General features: G+C 44.5%; 1 protein-coding gene across 1 annotated transcript in view; it reads right to left on the reverse strand.

The window, feature by feature from the left end:
• Positions 1-17098, reverse strand: part of LOC109403183 (LIRP) — a 60643-nt gene that overhangs the window by 10525 nt on the left and 33020 nt on the right. Inside the window, exon 2 of the mRNA XM_019675941.4 lies at positions 926-1160. Within this exon, the coding sequence (XP_019531486.2) occupies positions 926-1160 (235 nt within the window). The remainder of the gene's footprint in view (positions 1-925; positions 1161-17098) is intronic.

A 17098-nucleotide genomic window follows, 5' to 3' on the forward strand; every position in this document is an offset into this window, starting at 1 on the left:
TTCCCAGTAGGAATTCCTGTAAAAATGCTATCCTTCTCCTGTTGGGGAAACCTATAAAGAACACCATGAGAAATTCCTTACAAAGCTGCTAGAGGAGCTCCTTAAGATTTTTTTGGAGGAATTCTTCAATGAAGTTTTGTAGAAACTATAAAAGGCACTCCTGGAATAATGCCGCCAAAAACTTAGAAAATTTTTCCTTTGCAGTCTTAGCAGCGTGCAGTGCCCTATAGCAAGCAGCAAACTATTGATCGTTGAAAGTATTTGGGCCTAATTGATTTTCATACACATTATTCTTGCATTATTCATTATTCTTTACGCAGGACTTCAAAAACATTTTCTAAGTTACAGTTGTTGCGTCCGATAGCTACATATCTTATGAAAGGAAGCCGGCATTTATGTCCATTATTTGTTATTTACATTAATGTGATGGAAAAAAACAGATCATGCAATATATATATATTTTTATTTACTGGATAATGATACTTAAAGCAAGTAAAAAAATATTAAGCTTAGTAGAAAGCTACGTAGCATATCATGAACCCCTTAGGGTTACCCCTATCCCCCTAACGTCACACTTCGTCACAAAATCACAAACACCCTTCTCCCTCCCAAAAAGCTACGTCATTTATGGACGACCCCTAAGCAGTTAGTCAATTCAAAATGTTCAAAAATCTATTTGGATCCTTTACCAAAACTAAATCCAATTATAATTTTATTTGTGAACTTCATTCCAACGTGGACTGCTTCAGCCGTAGTTTGAACATTGCATCTACGATTTGCTGCAATATTTTCGCAATATTGCGTTTGGTGATAGGTAGAATTTGAATCTTGCTTGCCAGCAGCCACATGGGCAAATGAGTATAAAACGACCTTCATATCTAATCCACAGTGGCCCCTCAATACCAGTTACACACTATATACTGACCTGATCGATGATGGCTCATCATGGGGTACCGGCCTTGGCATAGCAGGGCCAGTGTTTCGGTCAGCTTTCGGCCGCAGTATCGGGAACGAGTGTGATGTAATAGTCCGTCCGCATTGCTACCGGATGGGGAGGCCAACGGCGAGCCATGGGCTCGACTGACGAAAAGCGAAAGCAGTGCCACCTGCATCACCACCATCAGCAGGGCTCGGAACAGGTTGATCGACCTGGATTGCATCTGGAACAAAGGAGAGATGAAACATATTTTTTGATCAGTAGGAGTCAAAAGTCACGTGCGAGGCGTGGCACCAATTTTGATTCGCATTGCTGTCGATGCTAGAAAATGGCGAACCAAACTACTGAAAACCTCAGTGAACAACTTCCTCAGTCCCAAAATGTTTACCGATGGACGACAACGCACAACAATCACGAAGGTGAAATTTTGACCCTGAAGCAGTCCACAGCGTGGTTCAGCCTAAAAATAACATCCCGGAATCAACAGCTGATGACGACGACTGCGACGATGGCAGAAGATCATATCTTGTTCGTAAACACAAATGTGATGAAAATCCACAAACAACAACGTCAACGGGTCATAGCAGTGCCGGCGCCGTCACGTAGCCGGACTATGGTGACTGCAAACCCCTTCTCAATCAGACGCGATGAACCGTTGTTGCTAACAACAACGCGGAGGGATCATGTGCGTACTGCGTATTGTGGATATAATGGAATACTTTCCGCGCAGAGTGTTTACTGTTTAGGCTATAGGACACCTTGGGGAGTTTCCCTGCCTTGACAACTTGATTTTCGGAGATTTCCCACGCCTATACTGAAGAGTGGGAATTTCCCACTTGAAATGATCGAAACCGGGAATTGGAACAGCTCCAACTGTTTATGACTCTACCTGTTATTTCTGATAGTTTCTGTCGCATGTGCATGCAAAATGAACGCCCGCGAAAGGGAGACCACAACAAACGCAAAAACCCTAGCATTGAAATCACTCGTTTGGTGCGTGATCAGCCGCATCGCCGCCGCGTGTATTTGCCGGTCTGCGGCCGTCGCATCGTCGTCGCTGGCTTAAGACAGGAAAGGCGCGGTAAGTGGTCTAGTCGACGTCGTCGTCGCCGCCGACCCATGCTGATGCATGCTCGTTAAACACGCTTGTTTTGTGCGAGCGAGCGGGGCAATGGGCCTTTTCATTTGACGTCTTAAATCAGCTGATTGTTCGGGCGTTTGACAGTTCTTCTATGAAGATGACACGTTCTTGTTAGCAGCTGTTGTTCAAGCTTTGTAAACAAATGCATACACGGATCTGTCACATGAAAAGGCCTATGCAATTCCTTTGGTAGGTAGGTGGTTGGTTGAAATCGAACGCAACCTACGCAAACCTGAGCATAATAACAACACTTGTTGACGGTTTTGTTTTGGAAATGCGAGGCGTTCAGCTTGCGCAGGTATAGGTCGAGTCCTAGGATCGACTAGTGTTTACGATTTCATCGCTAGGTTTAACAAATTGTTTTTCTATAGAACTCAACAATCGATTGAATCTTATCATACGCAACATTACTCCCGAAAATTTAAATTTCTGAAGAAATCCCGTCAGGATTTCTGGAGAAATCCCGTCAGGATTTCTGGAGAATTCCCGTCAGAATTTCTGCAGAAATCCCTTCAGGATTTCTGGAGAAATCCCATAAGGATTTCTCAAGATTTCTGGAGAAATCCCTTCAGGATTTCTGGAGAAAGCCCTTCAGGATTTCTGGAGAAAGCCCTTCAGGATTTCTGGAGAAAGCCCTTCAGGATTTCTGGAGAAATCCCTTCAGGATTTCTGGAGAAATCCCTTCAGGATTTCTGGAGAAATCCCTTCAGGATTTCTGGAGAAATCCCTTCAGGATTTCTGGAGAAATCCCTTCAGGATTTCTGGAGAAATCCCTTCAGGATTTCTGGAGAAATCCCTTCAGGATTTCTGGAGAAATCCCTTCAGGATTTCTGGAGAAATCCCTTCAGGATTTCTGGAGGAATCCCTTCAGGATTTCTGGAGAAATCCCTTCAGGATTTCTGGAGAAATCCCTTCAGGATTTCTGGAGAAATCCCTTCAGGATTTCTGAAGAAATCCCTTCAGGATTTTTGAAGAAATCCCTTCAGGATTTCTGAAGAAACCCCTTCAGGATTTCTGAAGAAATCCCTTCAGGATATCTGGAGGAATCCCGTCAGGATTTCTGGTGGAATCCCGTCAGGATTTCTGGAGGAATCCCGTCAGGATTTCTGGAGGAATCCCGTCAGGATTTCTGGAGGAATCCCGTCAGGATTTCTGGAGGAATCCCGTCAGGATTTCTGGAGGAATCCCGTCAGGATTTCTGGAGGAATCCCGTCAGGATTTCTGGAGGAATCCCGTCAGGATTTCTGGAGGAATCCCGTCAGGATTTCTGGAGGAATCCCGTCAGGATTTCTGGAGAAATCCCTTCAGGATTTCTGGAGGAATCCCTTCAGGATTTCTGGAGGAATCCCTTCAGGATTTCTGGAGGAATCCCTTCAGGATTTCTGGAGGAATCCCTTCAGGATTTCTGGAGGAATCCCTTCAGGATTTCTGGAGGAATCCCTTCAGGATTTCTGGAGGAATCCCTTCAGGATTTCTGGAGGAATCCCTTCAGGATTTCTGGAGAAATCCCTTCAGGATTTCTGGAGAAATCCCTTCAGGAATTCTGGAGAAATCCCTTCAGGATTTCTGGAGAAATCCCATCAGGATTTCTGGAGAAATCCCTTCAGGATTTCTGGGGAAATCCCTTCAGGATTTCTGGAGAAATCCCTTCAGGATTTCTGGAGAAATCCCTTCAGGATTTCTGGAGAAATCCCTTCAGGATTTCTGGAGAAATCCCTTCAGGATTTCTGGAGAAATCCCTTCAGGATTTCTGGAGCAATCCCGTCAGGATTTCTGGAGAAATCCCGTCAGGATTTCTGGAGAAATCCCGTCAGGATTTCTGGAGAAATCCCGTCAGGATTTCTGGAGAAATCCCGTCAGGATTTCTGGAGAAATCCCGTCAGGATTTCTGGAGAAATCCCGTCAGGATTTCTGGAGAAATCCCGTCAGGATTTCTGGAGAAATCCCCTCAGGATTTCTTGAGAAATCCCGTCAGGATTTCTGGAGAAATCCCGTCAGGATTTCTTGAGAAATCCCGTCAGGATTTCTGGAGAAATCCCGTCAGGATTTCTTGAGAAATCCCGTCAGGATTTCTGGAGAAATCCCGTCAGGATTTCTGGAGAAATCCCGTCAGGATTTCTGGAGAAATCCCGTCAGGATTTCTGGAGAAATCCCGTCAGGATTTCTGGAGAAATCCCGTCAGGATTTCTGGAGAAATCCCGTCAGGATTTCTGGAGAAATCCCGTCAGGATTTCTGGAGAAATCCCGTCAGGATTTCTGGAGAAATCCCGTCAGGATTTCTGGAGAAATCCCGTCAGGATTTCTGGAGAAATCCCGTCAGGATTTCTGGAGAAATCCCGTCAGGATTTCTGGAGAAATCCCGTCAGGATTTCTGGAGAAATCCCGTCAGGATTTCTGGAGAAATCCCTTCAGGATTTCTGGAGAAATCCCTTCAGGATTTCTGGAGAAATCCCTTCAGGATTTCTGGAGAAATCCCTTCAGGATTTCTGGAGAAATCCCTTCATGATTTCTGGAGAAATCCCTTCATGATTTCTGGAGAAATCCCTTCAGGATTTCTGGAGAAATCCCTTCAGGATTTCTGGAGAAATCCCTTCAGGATTTCTGGAGAAATCCCTTCAGGATTTCTGGAGAAATCCCTTCAGGATTTCTGGAGAAATCCCGTCAGGATTTCTGGAGAAATCCCGTCAGGATTTCTGGAGAAATCCCGTCAGGATTTCTGAAGAAATCCCGTCAGGATTTCTGAAGAAATCCCGTCAGGATTTCTGGAGAAATCCCGTCAGGATTTCTGGAGAAATCCCGTCAGGATTTCTGGAGAAATCCCGTCAGGATTTCTGGAGAAATCCCGTCAGGATTTCTGGAGAAATCCCGTCAGGATTTCTGGAGAAATCCCGTCAGGATTTCTGGAGAAATCCCGTCAGGATTTCTGGAGAAATCCCGTCAGGATTTCTGGAGAAATCCCGTCAGGATTTCTGGAGAAATCCCGTCAGGATTTCTGGAGAAATCCCGTCAGGATTTCTGGAGAAATCCCGTCAGGATTTCTGGAGAAATCCCGTCAGGATTTCTGGAGAAATCCCGTCAGGATTTCTGGAGAAATCCCGTCAGGATTTCTGGAGAAATCCCGTCAGGATTTCTGGAGAAATCCCGTCAGGATTTCTGGAGAAATCCCGTCAGGATTTCTGGAGAAATCCCGTCAGGATTTCTGGAGAAATCCCGTCAGGATTTCTGGAGAAATCCCGTCAGGATTTCTGGAGAAATCCCGTCAGGATTTCTGGAGAAATCCCGTCAGGATTTCTGGAGAAATCCCGTCAGGATTTCTGGAGAAATCCCGTCAGGATTTCTGGAGAAATCCCGTCAGGATTTCTGGCGAAATCCCTTCAGGATTTCTGGAGTAATCCCGTCAGGATTTCTGGAGGAATCCCGTCAGGATTTCTGGAGGAATCCCGTCAGGATTTCTGGAGGAATCCCGTCAGGATTTCTGGAGAAATCCCGTCAGGATTTCTGGAGAAATCCCGTCAGGATTTCTGGAGAAATCCCGTCAGGATTTCTGGAGAAATCCCGTCAGGATTTCTGGAGAAATCCCGTCAGGATTTCTGGAGAAATCCCGTCAGGATTTCTGGAGAAATCCCGTCAGGATTTCTGGAGAAATCCCGTCAGGATTTCTGGAGAAATCCCGTCAGGATTTCTGGAGAAATCCCGTCAGGATTTCTGGAGAAATCCCTTCAGGATTTCTGGAGAAATCCCTTCAGGATTTCTGGAGAAATCCCTTCAGGATTTCTGGAGAAATCCCTTCAGGATTTCAGGAGAAATCCCTTCAGGATTTCAGGAGAAATCCCTTCAGGATTTCAGGAGAAATCCCTTCAGGATTTCTGGAGAAATCCCTTCAGGATTTCTGGAGAAATCCCTTCAGGATTTCTGGAGAAATCCCTTCAGGATTTCTGGAGAAATCCCTTCAGGATTTCTGGAGAAATCCCTTCAGGATTTCTGGAGAAATCCCTTCAGGATTTCTGGAGAAATCCCTTCAGGATTTCTGGAGAAATCCCTTCAGGATTTCTGGAGAAATCCCTTCAGGATTTCTGGAGAAATCCCTTCAGGATTTCTGGAGAAATCCCTTCAGGATTTCTGGAGAAATCCCTTCAGGATTTCTGGAGAAATCCCTTCAGGATTTCTGGAGAAATCCCATCAGGATTTCTTGAGAAGTCCCATCAGGATTTCTGGAGAAATCCCTTCAGGATTTCTAGAGAAATCCCTTCAGGATTTCTAGAGAAATCCCTTCAGGATTTCTAGAGAAATCCCTTCAGGATTTCTAGAGAAATCCCTTCAGGATTTCTAGAGAAATCCCTTCAGGATTTCTAGAGAAATCCCTTCAGGATTTCTGGAGAAATCCCTTCAGGATTTCTGGAGAAATCCCGTCAGGATTTCTGGAGAAATCCCGTCAGGATTTCTGGAGAAATCCCGTCAGGATTTCTGGAGAAATCCCGTCAGGATTTCTGGAGAAATCCCGTCAGGATTTCTGGAGAAATCCCGTCAGGATTTCTGGAGAAATCCCGTCAGGATTTCTGGAGAAATCCCGTCAGGATTTCTGGAGAAATCCCGTCAGGATTTCTGGAGAAATCCCGTCAGGATTTCTGGAGAAATCCCGTCAGGATTTCTGGAGAAATCCCGTCAGGATTTCTGGAGAAATCCCTTCAGGATTTCTGGAGAAATCCCTTCAGGATTTCTGGAGAAATCCCTTCAGGATTTCTGGAGAAATCCCTTCAGGATTTCTGGAGAAATCCCTTCAGGATTTCTGGAGAAATCCCTTCAGGATTTCTGGAGAAATCCCTTCAGGATTTCTGGAGAAATCCCGTCAGGACTTCTGGAGAAATCCCGTCAGGATTTCCGGAGAAATCCCGTCAGGATTTCTGGAGAAATCCCGTCAGGATTTCTGGAGAAATCCCGTCAGGATTTCTGGAGAAATCCCGTCAGGATTTCTGGAGAAATCCCGTCAGGATTTCTGGAGAAATCCCGTCAGGATTTCTGGAGAAATCCCGTCAGGATTTCTGGAAAAATCCCTTCAGGATTTCTGGAGAAATCCCTTCAGGATTTCTGGAGAAATCCCTTCAGGATTTTTCTGGAGAAATCCCGTCAGGATTTCTGGAGAAATCCCGTCAGGATTTCTGGAGAAATCCCGTCAGGATTTCTGGAGAAATCCCGTCAGGATTTCTGGAGAAACCCCGTCAGGATTTCTGGAGAAATCCCGTCAGGATTTCTGGAGAAATCCCGTCAGGATTTCTGGAGAAATCCCGTCAGGATTTCTGGAGAAATCCCGTCAGGATTTCTGGAGGAATCCCGTCAGGATTTCTGGAGGAATCCCGTCAGGGTTTCTGGAGGAATCCCGTCAGGATTTCTGGAGGAATCCCGTCAGGATTTCTGGAGGAATCCCGTCAGGATTTCTGGAGGAATCCCGTCAGGATCTCTGGAGGAATCCCGTCAGGATTTCTGGAGGAATCCCGTCAGGATTTTTGGAGGAATCCCGTCAGGATTTCTGGAGGAATCCCGTCAGGATTTCTGGAGAAATCCCATCAGGATTTCTGGAGAAATCCCGTCAGGGTTTGCTGGAGAAATCCCGTCAGGATTTCTGGAGAAATCCCGTCAGGATTTCTGGAGAAATCCCGTCAGGATTTCTGGAGAAATCCCGTCAGGATTTCTGGAGAAATCCCGTCAGGATTTCTGGAGAAATCCCGTCAAGATTTCTGGAGAAATCCCTTCAGGATTTCTCGAGAAATCCCGTCAGGATTTCTGGAAAAATCCCTTCAGGATTTCTGGAGAAATCCCTTCAGGATTTCTGGAGAAATCCCTTCAGGATTTTTCTGGAGAAATCCCGTCAGGATTTCTGGAGAAACCCCGTCAGGATTTCTGGAGAAATCCCGTCAGGATTTCTGGAGAAATCCCGTCAGGATTTCTGGAGAAATCCCGTCAGGATTTCTGAAGAAATCCCGTCAGGATTTCTGAAGAAATCCCGTCAGGATTTTTGGAGGAATCCCGTCAGGATTTCTGGAGGAATCCCGTCAGGATTTCTGGAGGAATCCCGTCAGGATTTCTGGAGGAATCCCGTCAGGATTTCTGGAGGAATCCCGTCAGGATTTCTGGAGAAATCCCGTCAGGATTTCTGGAGAAATCCCGTCAGGATTTCTGAAGAAATCCCGTCAGGATTTCTGAAGAAATCCCGTCAGGATTTCTGGAGGAATCCCGTCAGGATTTCTGGAGGAATCTTGTCAGGATTTCTGGAGGAATCCCGTCAGGATTTCTGGAGGAATCCCGTCAGGATTTCTGGAGGAATCCCGTCAGGATTTCTGGAGGAATCCCGTCAGGATTTCTGGAGGAATCCCGTCAGGATTTCTGGAGGAATCCCGTCAGGATTTCTGGAGGAATCCCGTCAGGATTTCTGGAGGAATCCTGTCAGGATTTCTGGAGGAATCCCGTCAGGATTTCTGGAGGAATCCCGTCAGGATTTCTGGAGGAATCCCGTCAGGATTTCTGGAGGAATCCCGTCAGGATTTCTGGAGGAATCCCGTCAGGATTTCTGGAGGAATCCCGTCAGGATTTCTGGAGGAATCCCGTCAGGATTTCTGGAGGAATCCCGTCAGGATTTCTGGAGGAATCCCGTCAGGATTTCTGGAGGAATCCCGTCAGGATTTCTGGAGGAATCCCGTCAGGATTTCTGGAGGAATCCCGTCAGGATTTCTGGAGGAATCCCGTCAGGATTTCTGGAGGAATCCCGTCAGGATTTCTGGAGGAATCCCGTCAGGATTTCTGGAGGAATCCCGTCAGGATTTCTGGAGGAATCCCGTCAGGATTTCTGGAGGAATCCCGTCAGGATTTCTGGAGGAATCCCGTCAGGATTTCTGGAGGAATCCCGTCAGGATTTCTGGAGAAATCCCTTCAGGATTTCTGGAGAAATCCCTTCAGGATTTCTGGAGAAATCCCTTCAGGATTTCTGGAGAAATCCCTTCAGGATTTCTGGTGAAATCCCTTCAGGATTTGTGAAGAAATCCCTTCAGGATATCTGGAGGAATCCCGTCAGGATTTCTGGAGAAATCCCGTCAGGATTTCTGGAGAAATCCCGTCAGAATTTCTGGAGAAATCCCGTCAGGATTTCTGGAGAAATCCCGTCAGGATTTCTGGAGAAATCCCGTCAGGATTTCTGGAGAAATCCCGTCAGGATTTCTGGAGAAATCCCGTCAGGATTTCTGGAGAAATCCCGTCAGGATTTCTGGAGAAATCCCGTCAGGATTTCTGGAGAAATCCCGTCAGGATTTCTGGAGAAATCCCGTCAGGATTTCTGGAGAAATCCCGTCAGGATTTCTGGAGAAATCCCGTCAGGATTTCTGAAGAAATCCCGTCAGGGTTTCTGGAGAAATCCCGTCAGGATTTGTGGAGAAATCCCGTCAGGATTTCTGGAGAAATCCCGTCAGGATTTCTGGAGAAATCCCGTCAGGATTTCTGGATAAATTCCGTCAGGATTTCTGGAGAAATCCAACTAAAAAGCAATCAAGTGTCAATTTTGTTTGACAGTGCATTCCGATTCACTGAAATGTCAATGGCATTCGCTCGTTGCAATGTTAACATGTTGCAACGAGCGAACGGCCGCTGTAATTATCACTCGGGAAATAGGTCTGATATGACGGGAATTAGCGCATATGATGAAGTAGATTTGTACCCTATTGAACGTTGGGTTTTGTATACTTAGTTAAACGTAGCGGTTTATCTTGATATCCCTATTTTGTTTGCAGTACACATGTGAAGGTGGTAACGGTTGGCTTGCAGATTGTTGAATACACTTTGATTTGGAGTTTTTAGTTGTGTGCTGTCTTGATAATATTTTAAATAATGCGTTCTGCAAGACTGTCACTAGTTATTTATTTTTATTTTTTTTATAATTTATTTATTAACGAATCGATACCCTGTTGACTGTGAAACCTTGTTTCAGGTGAAGGAAAGGCACATACAGCATTGATAAAAACATACTTAAGGAGCTAGTAACTGAATTACAGTTTGCAAATGTAACTAATTCTAACTAATTTTAGATAAAATCGTGAGAGGAATGTAACTAAAATCACAAAGTTTGCTTCTTCTTGGTTACAGGCTTCTAATGGCCTGTTTGAAAGATGGCATAGTTGGTTTTTGCTTGATTTGTAAGGGGAGCTCATTCCATGTTAGAACCCCGGAAACTAGGATGCTTTTCCTCTGGGATTTCGTATGCCTAGGGATGGTACAGGATCTGGTGCGATCCTGCGTCCCCCGCTGTAGGTGCTCCATCAGGTAGTTCGGCAAGTTGTTGGTGTACCCTTGCCGCATGAAGCAGCATATGCGGTTACGAAAGTTCGACTATGGTGTGGCGTAGCGCTGCGGTGGACTCTCTGCGGCACATCCTGTATACAAATCGTACCGTAGCCTTGAAACACCGGTTCAGCTGCTCCTTCAGTGCGGCTGACAAGCCAGGGTAATACACTACATCACAATAAGTGCGCAAGTTTCATCCGGGTTTGAGTGCTCAACACAGATGAGAATCGCCGGAAAGTATGCAGAGTTCCGAACACTTTCTTCGTGATTTGATTCACCTGAGTCGACCAACGGAGATTATGGTCCATTTGCAGACCTAGGGTGGTAACGCCTTCAGATAGCGAAATGGGTTCCGAGCAGAACTCAATATTCGAATGTGGTGTTACTGCTCCGTCCCTACAGAACACGATCACTTGAGTCTTTTTTGGGTTAGGAAAGTGTTACATACTAGCAAAACGCGTAACATACGAATTACAAACGAACATGCTAAAACGATGTATTTACACTATTCATATTTACAGATTAAAATTGTACATAAAATGATATATAAATATTCACGACACGAACTGGACGAACTGTGCAAGTGGCCATCTTGCATGTTGACAACTGGCTTGATTGTTGTCAACATCTATTGCATCACTACAGTGACACTCCGGTTGTCACTGGTGAGCCCACAGTTGACTTGACGTAGACTGATGTAAACTGTGGAGCGGAGCAGTGTTGCCAGGATGTTTTTCCATTGATCCCAACAGAAAGAGATAATTCTCCTTAGCCCAACGTTCGATGTATTTCAGGTCTGTGTTCACCGTTGATACGAGTCTTTCGATGTCTTGTTTTGGTCCAGATACGTACAGTTGTAGATCGTCAGCATACAACTGGTAGCTACACTTCAGTCCCTCCGGTAGGCTATTAATATACAGACTGAAGAGCTGGGCGCTAAGGCAGGACCCCTGCGGAGTTCCATCTGTTAGGGGATGTTCAGACGATACAGCAGATTCCACTTTCACATTGACTTCTGTGTCCGAGAAAAGATGCGACTAGTTGACATGCGTCGTTTGTAAAGTGGAATTCTTGACGTAGCTTTGATTGCAACTTCCTGTGGTTGACGCAGTTGAAAGCGACGGAGAAGTCCACCAATACCATAGCGGTGCAGTGCTCCCCATCGAAGTTGTTGTAAACATCGTGCGTGATTTTAGCCAACGCCGTGGTTGTGCTTCCTGTTTCCTGACTGATATTTGGCTAGCAGTTGCGAACCGTTGCTGTCAATGTGTTCGACAATTTGATCCAGCAGAACCTTCTCCAGCACTTTGGAGATAGCAGGAAGCACTGTTATCGGTCGAAAATCCTTGGGTTGTGCTGGATTCGAAGTCTTTGGAATCGGAGTAACAATACCTTTCTTCCAAATCGCCGGGAATGTCCCACTGTCTATAATGGAGTTATAGAGGTCAAGTAGCACAGGATAGATGAATGGACATAAAAGTTTCACGAAGAAGATCGGAATGCCGTCCGCACCAATGGATGGTGCGGTTCGTAGTTGGCGATGTCCTTCGCAAAAGAAATTGTTAAGCTGTTCAACGTCGATCTGTTCAGCAGACATGTTTTTCATGTCATTATTGAGTACGCCTTCTCTTCGCAAATTGTTCCAAAGCTTTTTGGCTGGAAGGTCCGATGAGAAGAAACGTTCGCCGTAACGCTTTTTAGCGTCAGACATCAAAGCGGCTGCTCTGGCACGTTCTTGAATGTAGTCTCGCCAATTGTTATCTTCGCGTCGTCTGTTGGGGTTGCGTGAATAGAGGCTGTAGGCAAGATTTCTCATGGCTATGGCCTCTTCGATTTCCGCAGTTATCCACGGAACCCGCTTGTCTTTCACCGTGATGACCTTTTCCGGAGCATGGGTGTCCAAAAGGTTCTGTAATGTGGACGTCAGGGACTGTGCTTTAACATGAACGTTCCTCGTTTGAAAAAAAAAATGCTCGAAATTTGTTTCTTGAAAGTCCGCTTGTAGTCTAGTGGGGTCTAGGGAACGGAAGTCTCTTATTTACTGTTAGCTGGCGTGCTACGGGCTTCCTATAACGGACGTCCAAGATCATGTAGATTGTCTCGTGGTCCGAAATAGTGTTTGCTACTGCTTTGGCGGCTACTATCGATCGGGGGCAATCAGTCACCAACAAATCGATGGTCGTTGCACTTCGTTCCGTAGTCCTTGTGGGGGTAGTTGGTAGAACTGCGAGGTTGAAGGCTTCGTGTATGCGCAGGAGTGCTGCGTGGGATCCCACCGGCGATGGTGCAGACATGTTAATGTTGTAATCTCCAAGTAGAGTCTGTCCAAGGTAGAGTCTGACAAAGCCTTGATCTTGGATATCGAAGAGCAGCTTCCCATACTCCGGGGCGAAACTTGGATTGGAGACACAGGGATTGTAGACCACCGCGTTGCCAATAGTGAGGTCGTTGATTTTGGTTCGTACGACTAGGTATTCGAACCTTTGTCCGATCGGAACGGCTCGGTTGAATGTACACTTCAACCCTGGTGTAACCTTCAATCCTTTAAGGAAGTACAATCCAATACCTCCACATGATTTGCTGCCTCTTCCTCTGCTAGCTGGCAAAAAGTTGTACGATGGTACTCGGATAGGCCCAGTCGGACTGGATGCATCAATTTGGCTTTGGTGACTGCGAAGAAGTTGTACTGGTTCTTCTTGAGAAGTATTTTCAATTCGTCTATTGGACACTCAAGTCCACGCACGTTGAGATGACCAATCCGGAGGTTATGGGGCATAATTTATCTTTGTATCTGTAGTGAATCGTTAGCGCAAGGTTGGGACGTTAGTGTTGGCAATGAGTAGTGGTATCTGCAGATTCGGCGTCGTAGAATATCGACGATTCGTCCTGATTGGATGAGCGGATGAGCTCGAGTAGTTGGCTGGGGTTGTTGATTGGGTGAGTTTTTTTTTTGCTTCAACCTTAGGGCAAGGTTGCGAATACGGAAGCTATTGATAGAGAGCATCTCGTTGACAGTGAATCTAGTGTTAGCCATTCATGGTCCTTTAACATTTTATTTATTATTACGCCAAGTCAGCTGACCAATTGCTTGAATTTGTAAATGACGGTGCCGTTTCGTCTTGATCTTCGTCGTATCGTAAACATGACTCGTCATTTTCTTGTTTACTTTTCTCCGTTCCGTTCCGACAACAAAATATGTATGCTGGTTTCAAGCGGTTTCATTCCCATACCCTTACAAGGCAATAATGCAATGACGGCCGTCCACGTCGTACACATTAAGATGTCACAGTTGTAGGTAGGCCCTCTGTTGCCGCGTTCGCCACTACTGCTATGCTCTGCCGCAGTGTATTGCGTCTTGCGTATCTAGTCTGCAACTGCCTGTTTTAGCGCCTATTTTGTTTTTACCGCATTCTTCGGCTTGTGCGAATCATGCCTTGATTCCTCTCCTCGTCGCTTTCGTGCGTTCTCCATCCCATCCACTCTCTGAAGGTAAACAAACAAAAGTACAGTCACACAAATCGACAAACATACGACGGACGGACGTTGTTGTGGTTCGGTACTGCAAGATGCATTGCGGAAAGTGAACCGACTCGAGCATACATGAACCGAGAACTGCAAATTATTAATGTGCAAACAGTACTAACTGCCCCTCCGGCTCCACTTCGTCCAGTAGAGATCGCGTATAGGTACTAAGCGCGAGTACAGAGAAATACAAACGTCAACGTCGAGACGATATGGCGATGTCGGAGGAACGGATGACGACGCGACGGTGTAAACAACCGAGAGCATATTAAACCCAAGGCAAATCAGCTGAGCTGAGCGCACGCTGTTGGCTGGTGGGCACAGAATAAAAGGGGGAAAATATGAATGTACAATGACCTAGATTTTTTGCCTTTCGTTGTTTTTATCTGGATATTCTCGGGTGGGTGAACGATGAATTGGTGCTCTCTGATCGAGTCAGCTGTGGGATTGCAGCAGCTTATAGAACGATGACGAAGGATTGGGTTCCCTTTATTCTTAAGGGATCATCACAGGTAAAAAATAAAAAAAGGTCTGGAAGACCAAAAGTTTCATATACATTAGCCTGGGACAGAAAACACATGTTCGCTCCTGTAAACTTATTGCCGTTGGATGATTTCTATTGCAAATTTTATGAGGAATCAACACTACGAAGACCGCAAAGCGATCCGACGCATGTGAAAAAGGTTATTGACTGAAACCCGAATAGCAACGCAACGCTGTTTAACTTGTAAAACCCAATAAAGTTTTGAAACTGATTGGGCCCTTCCTAGCCAAAAACTAGGAGGAAGTGGGTGGTACCTATATCAAACGTAAGCCTACGTACATAGTTAATAGGCATCGCCCGATCTTTCCGTTTGAAGCTTGAAATACTTGGTTTATCGTAAGCTCTCTTGAACAGCTGTTTGCTGTAACGCTGCGCGATCATCTGTGTAAACGAAAAACTCTCTGTTCTCACAATATCTTGATGGATTGCTGTCTTCTTAGCAGATTCTTCTCTTCTTATGTTCGTTCCATTTTCAGTGCTAGGAGAGGTCGAAGTAAAAAGCACCACAAGGTAAATACTATCGATCGGAAGTTTTCGAACCACGATGAAAGAGAGCGCGTTTTGCGTACCAGAATGCTCCAAAGTTTCAATAATACTGTCCAAGTAACCACAAAAAAAACTTATTCTGTCTTATGATCCGATCTAGTGTCATTAAAGAGCTGACATGCTCTATATTGGCCATACATTAGTCCTATAAACCAAAATTTGCGAAATATCGAGCTAATGGTAACTTGGGTTGTTTGAAATAGGAATCAATTTCGCTGAAAAAGTGTTTGATAACCAAACAATATGTAATTAACATTTCGAAATTTATTTAACAAATTATTTCTGATTATTTTTAAAACATTTTGAGTATTTTTGATTTTTTTAATTTTTCTAATTTTTTAGTTTATTTTTTTTTAATTTTACATCAATTTGTACGTTTGAAATTGAAGAGCAAATTAATTGTTCCACCTAATTTTGAAGAGATTTTTTATCACTACAATGATTTTTTTTCACCAAAATATGATGATTTTCAATATTAGCAATATTGTTTGGTGACAATATACAAATAGGTAGCGCTATTTTGTTTTCCAATTGATTTTACTCCGATCTCCCCTACTTCTACTACCCACTCGTTCCACACTGGCAGCGAACGATCTCTTACAGATGTTTGTCTTTCGAAGTTTTATTTATGTGCTGTTGCTGTTGTTGCTGCTGCTGCTGTACCCACCTCCGGTAATCGTCTATGATAAACGACACTCTATTTCTGGTTCTTTTTGTTGACTGGCGACCACCTTGTGCAGCAGCTTTGAGCTCTATTTATAGCTCAGCTAGCCCACTCGGTTGCTTCAGCTGATTCAATGCTGGCTAGCGTGGCGTGGTGCGGTGCGATCGCACGCCGCCCGGTCGGGGTTGCCACTCTATGCTGGATGTTTATTTATTTTTATCTTTTTTTTTTTTTCTCTCTTCTCATAAGTATGCATGAACTGGGCGGCATTCATCATCGCATATGCTCCACCTACGGACTTCGCCTGCAGGTATTTTGAATACAGGGTGGTACCGTTGCTGGCTGTCGTTTCTCAACTTCGATTGTACGATCCATTATGCGTGGGTTTTAATATATGCGCTCAAAGAGAGAAAAAAAAGAAAACTTTTTTTTACCCACACGTGAATCAGCCTGGAGCTGTTTAGTCTTTTGGATGTCCACTATTTGTATGCAACTATTGAATATTTTGTATGGATCGTCACTCTATTCGCGGGTTACGTACAAAAGGCTGAATTACGAAAGGTTGAAATTACAAAAGGCTGAATGCATCAAAAGGCTGAAATAACATAAGGCTGAAATAGTGGTTCGACTAGTTTTCAAACGCACCCGTCTAAAGACTATCCTCAACACTAACAACTCAGAGAAACAGACGAATTACTCCAATTGGGAATAATTACATACCTTTATTTAGTTTAGGATCTATTTTAAAATTTGCTTGTTGGTCGATTACCTAGCCGTGGCACTCGCATTGGAATTGCTTGAGCTTGACGATTGATCGTTCCTTAGTGCATGATTGGCTAAACTAAGCCATTTTGGGGGAACATGCTTCAGTTACTATGTTATGAATCAGAAAGTTTTACGACTATTTATAATACTATGGATTAGTTTAACGCCTGCATTACTAAGACGGTATTTTTCAAAAGAATAGCATATATGTCAAAGAAAGGAAAATCTCTGACGATATTGTTAGCAGCCGCAATGACAACAATCTCGAAAGAATAGCTAATGCCTAAAGAAGGAAAAAATAACTATATGAATATTATCAGTTTCTTTTTGTGTTTGTTGGTATGCACCACTAGCCTCTTCACTAAGCTCAGTTTCGAAACTGTGGCCCATGCTGAGGGTCACGTGTTCGATTCGCGTTCGGACTAAAAACTTTACACTATGAAAATTTTCTTGACTCCCTTTGGCATTGAGCATCTTCGTATCTGTTACAAAATATGCCAAAGCTGAGAAGCAGGCTTAATCTCAGTTCAGGCGTTACTCCAAATGAAGGAAGAAGTGCCATATCTTATCATTTATCAAAATCATTTTCGTATTTACAGCCTTTTCAATTTTCAGCCGTTTGTAATTTCAGCCTTATGCTTCGGAATGTTGGCTTTG

The sequence above is a fragment of the Aedes albopictus genome, chromosome 3, assembly GCF_035046485.1.
Source record: "Aedes albopictus strain Foshan chromosome 3, AalbF5, whole genome shotgun sequence".
NCBI lineage: Eukaryota > Metazoa > Arthropoda > Insecta > Diptera > Culicidae > Aedes > Aedes albopictus.